We start from the raw sequence: 11,058 nt of genomic DNA on the forward strand, positions 1-11,058 counted from the left end.
TATGACTGGAATAAACTGTGCATTGTTCATCCCCATTGGACCGAATGCTTCTTCATGCTGAAATGAGGCCTGTGCACAGGAATGAGCATGAAACGTATGTGGAATATAGCACCTGGAATACTCGGAGTTTACGTGTTGGTTCGTGAGCCAGGCTCACAAATTTCTCCAGGTCGGTACCATCTCAGGAGATGAATGCTCATGGTGATTTTTGGTAATGTCTTCACAACTAGAGATGGAGAACAGGTGACAGCATTGTTGTACTTAACAGTGTTCTCTGAGTTATCACCCTCTCTGTATCCCTACCCCCAAATGATTAGGGTAAAATTGCAGTTACTTTTGCACACAGGAAAAAGTCAGAGAGTCATGAACAAATAATTGTACTTTCTCCATGGAGTAATCCTTGGAGGACGTTCCTGCCCATTTTCATTTCTGTTCCTTTGACATCGATGAAATTTTAAAGTCGTTTTTGTGTTTTTGGAACTTCTGAACACTTTTCAAACACCATTGCAAATTTGGCCTCTTCAGGATCTGTCATCAGGACAGTAAAAGCATGAGAATACACCCAAAGCTGAAAATCTTGCAATGCTATCACCTCTTTTCCACTTCTAGGGGCATTGACCTTGTCAACAATAACCATGAGCATTCATCCCCCCAGATGGTACCATGATACCACCCCCAGCTGGCTCCAGTGCTATGTGAAAGAATACCCACAAGGCAAAGGTATGTCCATAAAACATGCACCTTGTATCTTCTTCCTAGCCTTGATGGGAGAACTTACTTTTCTGAGGTAGCCATTTCCTTCCCTTCTAGCTAAGGCTTCAAACTTGAAGTCATTCTGAAGATCTTTGGGAAAAGGAGGTGATGATGTCACAAAGAGATGGAGAAACTGATGCTCATGTCAACAAAGAGGAACTACCTCTTTCATGTTAAGGGGTAGTTCATGTTCAATCATGTTTGTATTATTACAAAGAAGCAGATTTAGGCAAGATATTAGGAGTAATTTCCTAACTGTGTGGGCTGTTTGACAGTGGAACAGTCTGCCTTGTGGAGTGGGGGGGGGTCTCTCTTTCACAGAAGGTTTTCAAACAGAGACTGAATGGCCAGCTGTGTCAGGGTCCACCCCAGGGCTGGTTCAGAGTCCCATCATTCCCATTTGGGAGACAAGGAGCTATCCTCTTTGCTCCTTTGATGTTGCAGCTACAGATTTGGAGATTCAACTATTGAAAGACTGGGACAGGTGTAGCACAGGGTTATATGGGTAACCCCCTCAGTTACCCCTACAGAAGGTCCCAGGTTCCTGGCAAACCAATGCAGGGCGGGGAAAGGCCCCTGCTTGAAATCTTGAAGAGCCAAGTTGCCAGTCAGATTAGACAATACTGAGCTACATGGACCAAGGGTCTGACTCTGATTAGGGTTCACTATGCAGTCACTAGCCTTGGCTAGTCCTGGTTGTTGATGATTCGCCATGGTCAATAACAGATGGCTGTATTGGAGTGGAGCAACCATTGTGCGGACGGGGCCAAAGAGCCCGGCCGCCATCCTGTTCGCCCCCTGTATCTGATGTCAAATGCAGGGGGCGTGGCCATGTGGAAATGGGGCCACGCAGCCCCGTTTGCAAGGTGCTTCAGCCAGCGCTGGGTTTCTAGCTTGGCTGGGAGTGCCTTTCCCTACTTTGAAAGGCAGAGAAATGCATTCCCACAAATGGGGCTGCTTGGCTGCAGTGCCTTACTAGTGTCTTGAAACGGTCCCATTTCCGCATATGGAAATATGGGCATATGTGGCCCCAGTTCCGCATATGGCCACACTCCCTGGCATCAGGGTATGTGGCTAGGATGCCACGGGGCTGCTGGCAGTGTGTTGCACCCATACTGCCGCCGGCTTCCTATGTGCCTGGGCTACATGTTACATCCTATACATTTAATCAGGGAAGATGCTGAGGGTGTGTGTGTGTGTGTGTGTGTGTGTGTGTGTGTGTGTAAGAAAATAAAAGCTGAACAGCAGCAAGAAGCCATATTCACACGTTCTGGTGAACACCATGGAGCCAGCATGGTGCAGTGGTTAGAGTGCTGGACTAGGACCGGGGAGACCTGAGTTCAAATCCCCATTCAGCCATGAGACTTGCTGGGTGACTCTGGGCCAGTCACTTCTCTCTCAGCCTAGCCTATTTTGCAGGGCTGTTGTGAGGAGAAACTTAAGTACGTAGTACACTGCTATGGGCTCCTTGGAGGAAGAGCGGGATATAAAATGTAATAATAACAACAACAACCACACACATACAGCAACACACTTCCTGTTGCTCTTGCATCTCTGCTGCTTGTCAGTAGATGGCACTGGCTCAGGCTTTTTTCTAAATTCCCTTGAAATCTTAGAGTGTTCGGTGGGATCTGTTGCCGGCACATGAAGTAATTATAATACTTAGTCACTACCCAAATTGCATATTTAGTGCCCCAGTATCAATCAAGATGTGCCTTTCTTTTCTTCCCTCCTCCCCAGGATGGGCAGGGGCCCCCAGCCAATCAGAAGTCATAATAGGTTACAGGCACCTATTCTGACCTACATTCAGCAAACAAAGTCAGCCCAGAAAACTGAGTTCCCAGGCTCCTTCTGGCCAGAATGAGCTTTCTGGAGAACTTTGTGCGAAATGGGAGCACCCAGTCTGCAAGCAAATGAAGTTCAGGACAGGTAGGAGCCCTGGCTACCTTTCTCCAGAAGGAAGCCAGCCCTCTTCTCTTCACTCAGCACCCTGAGGCATTGGGTTTCTCCAGCATTTGTTGGGAGCTCCCTCCCTTTCCTTTCCCTTTCCCCCTTTTTTTAAGATGCCACTGGCAAATCATGGCAACATTCCAAGATCTAGAGAATGAGGGGCAGAGAGGGAGAGATGGTGGGCTGGCACTTGCTCTGGGTAGTTCTTTTCCTATCAGGCCAACCACCAGCAAGCAGCCCCTGCCCTGCCTCCACTCTTGTTCTGGGACTTCAAGCAAAGCCTCTTGCCAGCTCCCTTCTCTTTCTCTTACTCTCTTGAGGGCGAAAGAGAGGGAGGGGGTTATGGCTTCCAAATAAAAGAAGGCATTTTAATGGAAATTGTTAACCGGACAACTTATCTTGTTTGGAATGTGTGGGTCTCTTATGCAGACAAATTTGTTTTTCTTGTTTAAGGATTCTGAGGTTATTGCCTTCCCTTCATGGGCAACCTAACAGGCACAGCTTGGAAACCAGCCCAGTCCAAAATCGTCAAGTAGCTCCACCCCTCTGGAGTCCTTATGCCCATATCTGTTGGTTGGCTATTTTGTGTATTACAAGCAGAAGGTTGCTGGTTCAAATCCCCGCTGGTTCTATATCGGGCAACAGCGATATAGGAAGATTCTAGAAGGCATCATCTCATATTGCGTGGAAGGAGGAAATGGTAATTCCCTCCTACCAAGGAGAACCACAGGGCTCTGTGGGGTCCAGGAGTTGAAATTGACTTGACTGCACACTTTACCTTATTCCCTTTTGGGTGGGGGGAGGTGGGTGGTAGTAGTATTGAAAGGAGAGGCCCTCGGCATAAGTTCTTTGGACAGGTCTGTGATTTGTATGGCTTAATGTTCAAATCTGATAAAGGATTTTCTCAAATAAATGTTGTCTGCTGGCCAATGGCTGTAATAAAATTGATGATGATGAATAAATGTTGCATAGAACTGCAGCCAAGTCTGTACAGTTTATTCCAAGCAAAGCCTGAATGCACTCATTGGGGCTTACTCCCAAGTAACTGCTGTGTGCATAGGATTGCAGCCCAAGGACATATCCCAGAAATGTTTATATTGTGAGAAAGGGAGAAATGAGGCTTGCTTTAAAAACAAAGAGAAAATATGTAGTGATTTCTAGGGGGCTCTGTGTGTGGCCATATGCATTATGGTATTTTCAAGCAATGTGAAACGTGCATGTGCAGGTGCTATCTGCAAACAGGTGCTCAAAACTCCAACCCCCCCCACTTCAGTTGACCTGCTTAGCCTAGTCCTGCGTGGGATGAGGAGGAGAGGGATGAGATTGCAAGGAGGGGGAGAAGTGGAGGCAATGCTGATAGAAGGCAGGACGGAGCTACTGAAGAGAAGAAGGGCATGGGGACCTGTGTGTGTGTGTGGGGGGGGATTGCTACTTTCCACACTGACTCCTACAATTAACGAGTCTAAGAGCCGGATGCCTTTACTCACAGCCAACTGAGTGATTTAGCACTAAATAGCCAGCTACCAAGTGCTGGTGTGAATGATGGAAATTTTGGCTGAGACAAGCAAACAACTTGAAAGATGGAGAAAACCTTGGGTCTTATTCAGTTTGAAGGTTTTCAGGACATTCTAAGCTACGGCCTTTTGCTCCGCTTAGGTGATCTTGTAGTTAATGCCCACGTTCACTTTTCCTCGTCTGTGAAGAGCGGACCTTCCACAGGAACAGGCATGGCCAGCATGCCCCCGATGCGGACAAAACGCTTCTTCCGTTGCTCATGTTTCTCCTCCTCCTTCAGAACACCAGTGGAACCTTCCTGGCTTTTTTCTTCATCCACTGTGACCATCTTAAAAGTTACAACAGTAGAGGGGAGGGTTTTGATATGTGTTGTTACATGAAGGATAACCAAAAAGAAACAACTACTTCCTTTTAGCCGCTTCTTTCAACAAGTGATCTGATAAATCAAATTAATTTTATTTTGTAACTTTCCTGTATTCTGGTTGTGGAAAGGCTTGTGGACCAAATAAGCACACCATTGGTTTGGTTCTGATAAGTCAGGGCTTCCCAACCTTGGATGTCCTCCAGATGTATGTTTATTTATTTATTTATTTATTCGATTTCTATTCCTCCCTTCCAGAAATGGCTCAGGGTGGTTTACACAGAGAAATAACAAATAAATAATAAATAAGATGGATCCCTGTCCTCAAAAGGCTCACAATCTAAAAAGAAACACACCAGCAACAGTCACTGGAGGTCCTGTGCTGGGGATGGATAGGGCCAGTTACTCTCCTCCTGCTAAATGAAGAGAATCACCATGTTAAAAGGTGCCTCTTTGCCAAGTTACCAGGGTTTTGAGCCCTTTCTCGTGATCTGTCAGAAGGGCGGGGTGGGCGGGCGGGGAGGAAAGTTCACTAACCTTTCCTTCTCTGCAGATGATCCATCAAAGAAGCTGGGTGCACGGATCACACACCCAGATGATGCTCTGCTGCACCAGTCAGCGCAGAGGGCCAGGGTCCAGGATGTGTCATCCTGACCCCCCCCCCGGAAATCCCACACTGCACTGCAAACATGTGCAGTGCATTCTGGGTATGCCCCCAGCAGGGGCGTATCTAGGGTGGGGCAGGCAGGGCACATGCCCCGGGTGCCACTCCAAGGGGGCGCCATTTAAAACAATTAATTTTTTTTAATGGCCACCGAAAACAAAATGGCCACTGCACATGCTCAAATGGCCTCTTTGAGGCCCTAGGCCATGTCAGGCCTCGCAGAGGCCATTTGAGCATGCACGGTGGCCATTTTGTTTTCAGCGGCCCTTTTTTTAAAAAATTATTTTTAAAAATGGCCACTGCACATGCTCAAATGGTCCCTGCAAGGCCCTAGAGGCCAGCGGGGGGAGGGGGAAACCTTGCCGATCCCCCCACGGCCTTTAGGAAGCCCCCCAAAGGGGCTACAGGTAATAATTTTTTAAAAAAAATTAATATAAAATAAGTCAGTGTACACATATTTAGCTGGCATTTTTTGGTCTGGCTATGTCCACTGCTAAATAGTTTTTGAAAGATTAAAAGATTAACGAGCTTGACTTGTATTTTTCAGCTGATATTATGGTAAGGTTATCTGAAAGATGGGTGTCAGATGTTTGGACTGAGGGTGCAATTTCAGTGTTTGCCCTAGGCGCTATTTTCCCTAGATACGCCTCTGGCCCCCAGCAACAGGCAGGAGCCCCACAGTCTCCCAGCCCCAGCTGCAAGCAGCCGGGGCTGGCAGATTATTTTAAAAAATGGGGCTAAATGAGTACTCATTCTCTTAACCCCGTTTAAGAGGCTTGCTTGCTGCTGAAACACCACCAGGATCGGGTGTGATCTCAGCAGTTAATGATTAGCCAAGACCGGGCTTGGCTTCCTCAGTTGTTTTGGGCGGATCATAAGAATAGCGTTGTTGGACTATAAATCCCCTCATCAGCAGGGCTGGAGCACAAACCCATCATCAACAGGGTTATTATTGACCTCTTTCCCTTGTGGGTATAAGAGGGCTGCTCCACATTGGCCCTCCAGCTGTTTTTGGACTACAACTCCCATAATCTCCAGCCACAGTGGCCAATAATCAGGAGTTATGGGAGTTGTAGGCCAACATCTGCAGGAAGGCCGAAGTTGAGCAGCCCTGGTGTAGAATATAATTATTCTAGTTTTATTGCTATTCATGTCGCAGCCACTGTCTCCCCCTGAAGGACACTGTAATTCCTACAGAGGATGGCACTGCAACATGGAAGAGCATACTGGGAAAAGGGGGCATGGCAGGTTAAATATGAGAATGGGGAAGGAAGTTGAGGAGGGGCCAGCAACTGCTAGCTTTCATTGGTGCTTCTTGAGGAAGGACCTGAAAGTACTACCTTTCCTCAGTGCATCTGGCTCCTTAGACGAAGATACAGTGGCTTAAAGGTAAAGCTGTGCCGTCAAGTTGGTGTCAACTCTGGGTTCCCACAGAGCCCAGTGGTTGTCTTTGGTAGAATACAGGAGGGGTTGACCATTGCCATCTCCCACACAGTATGAGATGATGCCTTTCAGCATCTTCCTCTATCGCTGCTGCCCGATATAGGAGTTTCCCATAGTCTGGGAAACATACCAGTGGGGATTCGAACCTGCAACCTCTTGCTCGCTCGGCAAGTTACTGCCCCGCTGCGCCATTAGGTGGCTCTTCACAGCTCCTTAGGTGGAGGCTTTTCAGACAGCAGGCTTTACTGCAGGCTTACCAGGAAACTTTACTGCGAGCTGGAGCATAATGGATACTCCGACACAAGCAGTGGATTTTTGCCAGACATAAATCAGGCTAGGTTCCAATACAAAGGGGGAGACCGGAATTGTGTAGTGCTCTCTGAAATGTTGCACAGACGTCGGGGGTAAATTTTGCCAATATATGTGCCAGTGTTCCCTCTAACAGGGATTCCCAGATGTTGTTGACTACAACTACCAGAATCTCAAGCTGCAATGGCTTTTGCTTGGAGATTATGGGAGTTGTAGTCAACAACATCTGGGAATCCCCATTAGAGGGAACACTGATGTGAATGCACTTTTAAAATATTTATTTATTTATTTATTTTATTGTTAAATTTATACCCCGCCTTTCATTAAGAAAATTCCAAGGTGACTCACAATAAAATTTAAAAACAAGATTATAAATAAATAAAGACACAATAAATAAATAAATAAATAAATAAATAAAATATTGAATAAATTATTTATTAAATAAATAAAATAAATATTAAATAAATAAAATAAAGACACATTAAAATATTGAGCTAAAAATATAAAAACAAATCTGATTTAAAAAAAAATTAAAACACAAGCATAAAACACTACAAAATACAAGAAGCAGCAGTGGAAACAATCATCTAAAAGCCTGGGTAAAAAGCCACAATTTGACATGCTTTCTAAAAACTGTGATGGAGACTGAGGAGCGGATACCCACCGGGAGAACATTCCAGAGTCTGGGGGCAGCAACAGAGAAGGCCCTGTCCTGCGTACACAACAACTGAGCCTCCCTCATTGTTGGCACTCGGAGCACAGCCCCCTCAGATAACCTCGTCAAGCAGGCAGCAACCCTTGGGAGCAGGCAGTCCCTCAGATATCCAGGGCCCAAACCGTTAAGGGCTTTAAAGGTCAAAAGCAGCACCTTGAATTGCACCCGGAAACAAACTGGCAGCCAGTGCAACTCTTTCGGAATGGTGTGATGTGTTCCCACCGGGCAGCTCCAGATAAAACCCTAGCTGCCATGTTTTGCACTAGCTGTAGTTTCTGGATATTCTTCAAGGGCAGCTCAACATAGAGCGCGTTACAGTAATCCAGCTGTGACGTGACTAAGGCATGGGTAACCGTGGCCAGATCTGCCTTCTTGAGAAAGGGATGCAGCTGGCGCACTAGCCGAAGCTGTGCAAAGGCACCCCTGGCCACCGCCTCCAGCTGAGCTTCCAAAAGCAGAGCCGGGTCCAGTAGTACCCCGAAGCTGTGTACTTGCTCCTTCAAGGAGAGTGCAACCCCATCCAGGACCGGTAAAATCTCCTCATCCCGATTGGCTCTCCTACTGACCAACAGTACCTCCATCCTGTCCAGATTCAATTTCAGTTTATTAGCCCACATCCAACCCATCACGGCCTCCAGCCCCCGATTCAGGACATCCACCGCCTCCCTAGGATCAGATGAAAAGGAGAGATAGAGCTGAGTATCATCCGTATATTGCTGACAACTCAGTCCAAGTCCCAGATGACCTCTCCCAGCAGTTTCATGTAGATATTAAACAGCATGGGGGACAAGACCTAACCCTGTGGGACCCCACAGACCAACAGCCACGGAGCCGAGCAGTAGTCCTCCAGCACCACCTTCTGTAATCTCCCCCTAGAAAAGACCGGAACCACTGCAAAACAGTACCTCCGATTCTCATACTCGAGAGGCGGCCCAGAACGATACCATGGTCGATGGTATTGTACGCTGCCGAGAGGTCCAGCAGAACCAACAGAACACAACCAACTCCACCCTCCCAAAGTAAAGTTGCGGTAAAGTCACCATCTGACAAAACTCCTCCTCTTGTAAAGCTTAAGAAGAAAGCTAAACCCCTGAAACTGACTCACAACCCAAGTGTATTGAGATTGTACAACCCAGATTGTACAATCTTTTCCCCATCTCCTATTCTCTGAACCCAGCAGATTGGCAGTTCTATTGGCAGGGACTGGGTAGATTGCACTTCACTTACGTGGATGGAAGTCAAAGAGGGTTTTGTTTGTGGTCTTCTTTGTGGAGGACATGGAGGCTTCAGGAACAAAAGTTTGTTCTTGATCAATGACTTGGGAGGCAGCTCACCAAAAACCGAATCTAGGACTGCAAAAGAAAATGCAGTGCAGTTGAAAACATGGACCAATGGTGTGTGTGTGGGGGGTGTGTGTCCTTAAAATGTTGCTGATAGAGATCGCTCATTTCCCCCTGATCTTGTATAAGAATTATTCTGCACAGATCTAAGTAATATAGATCCAAATTACAGAAACCGTACCAGGGCTACAGTGTTCATGTATCTGAAATATGTTGCCTGCTTAAAATGTAGTGGCTAGAGTGCTGGACTAGGACCGGGGAGACCCGAGTTCAAGTCCCCATTCAGCCATGATACTAGCTGGGTGACTCTGGGCCAGTCACTTCTCTCTCAGCCTAACCTACTTCACAGGGTTGTTGTGAGGAGAAACTCAAGTATGTAGTACACCGCTCTGGGCTCCTTGGAGGAAGAGCGGGATATAAATGTAAAAATAAATAAATTAAATAAATAAAAATCACTGGCTGACCTCCAGACTACGCAGCACTAGCTTAAGGAGATTGTGCTAACACAACGCTGTTGCACTAGCTACTGGTTTTTCAGCACAACAATGTGACCTTCTTGTACGAATGCAGCTTTGCTCATTACTCAAGTCCTTCGTTAGCCACAATATCAGCCATGGCCAATATAAAGTGGTGTTATCTCTTGATGTGCAGGGTGTATGTGTGACATACGTGTTTTCTGGGTCATGGGTTGATTAGCAACTTCTTTGGAGGTGTCCAATTCAGTCATATGCTGTGCGAAATCTGCTCCATTTGAAACTTCTGGGCTAGGGTAGATTTCACAGTCTTGAAACTCCAGTTTCTCACCATATTCTTCACTAAGTTTAGTCTTTGCTCCATTGCACCGGAACTCTTCTTCCATTTCGGTTTCATAAAGCTCCTCGTTGTTACTGAGAGAGGAAAGTCCCAATATTATTCCTCTATCTAATATCTTAATATATTAATATTATTCCTCTATCCTATAAATATATCCATAGTTCTTGAAATGGCTCACAACACACACATACACACACACCCTAAGCAACTACCAGCAGCAATCCAAATTAGTAAGCAGTGTCTTTTGTTGTTCACTTGAGCATTTGATGATACTTAAAAGGCACAAAATGAATTCCCCACTCAGTGCAGAGGCTAGGCTAGTTGAATCGCAGGAATCTTACCTTTTTAAAAAAACAGTTTTATTACTTTAAGTGTTCATCTCAATGGTCTTTTTATTTATGCCTTAATCTCAGCTTGATGTCAGCTCATGCAGATGATCTGCTGTACCTGCATGAAAATAGGAAGTTGCCATATACCGAGTCAGACCATTGGTCCATCTAGCTCAGTATTGTCTACACAGACTGGCAGTGCCTTCTCCAAGGTTGCAGGCAGGAGTCTCTCTCAGCCCTATCTTGGAGATGCTGCCAGGGAGGGAACCTGGAACCTTCTGCATGCAAGCATGCAGGCGTTCTTCCCAGAGCAGCCCCATCCTCTAAGGGGAATATCTTACAGTGCTCACACGTATCCCATTCAAATGCAAACCAGGGTGGACCCTGCTTAGCAAAGGGGACAATGCATACTTGCTACCACAAGACAAGCTCTCCTCCCACTTGTTATAGAGGGAGTTTGTCTGTGTTTTCTGTAAATAGATAATTGCTTATCCGAACCAGTTTCAGTTAATTCTGCTCCTGAAATTTAAAGACCTATGAGTTTCAATGAAAGAGTTACATATGCACTTAAATATCTCCTGTTGAAATCGAAGTGCTTAGTTTAGCTGGATTGTGTTCTGTCTGTTAACATTCCTCCTTGTGCAGAATTCAGCTTTAACCATCCATTGGGGTCAGCTGTGTTGGATTTCTGTCACTCCCAAGGGCACAATGACATCCTAATTCTGCCCATGAGCCAAGGCCAGCAATTTCGGCAACCAGTACCATCTCAGAAGATGTTTTTATTGTTACATTTTTATACCGCCTTTCATTTAATAATCTCAAGGTGGTTTACAGGACATTTAAAACAATATGAAACAATAAAAACT

At 45.9% G+C, this 11,058-nt stretch overlaps 1 protein-coding gene across 8 annotated transcripts in view; it reads right to left on the bottom strand.

Annotated features, from left to right (window-relative positions):
* LOC128335572 (nascent polypeptide-associated complex subunit alpha, muscle-specific form-like) overlaps positions 1-9,939 on the bottom strand; it is a 37,002-nt gene extending 27,063 nt beyond the window's left edge. For 2 of the 8 annotated variants that reach the window (XM_053274097.1, XM_053274093.1), the window contains exons 1-2: positions 9,720-9,937; positions 8,938-9,062 (exon numbers count right to left, since the gene is read on the bottom strand). Coding sequence is in view for 3 of the 8 variants with exons in the window: in XM_053274091.1 (XP_053130066.1) it covers positions 779-795 (17 nt within the window). In the remaining 5 variants the exon portion in view is untranslated. Of the gene's footprint in view, positions 1-741; positions 842-8,937; positions 9,063-9,719 lie in introns of those variants that run through there. The other 6 variants (XM_053274091.1, XM_053274090.1, XM_053274092.1 and 3 more) reach the window with 5 other exon arrangements.
* Positions 9,940-11,058: the final 1,119 nt, after the last annotated feature.

This window comes from Hemicordylus capensis, chromosome 11 (genome assembly GCF_027244095.1).
Source record: "Hemicordylus capensis ecotype Gifberg chromosome 11, rHemCap1.1.pri, whole genome shotgun sequence".
NCBI lineage: Eukaryota > Metazoa > Chordata > Lepidosauria > Squamata > Cordylidae > Hemicordylus > Hemicordylus capensis.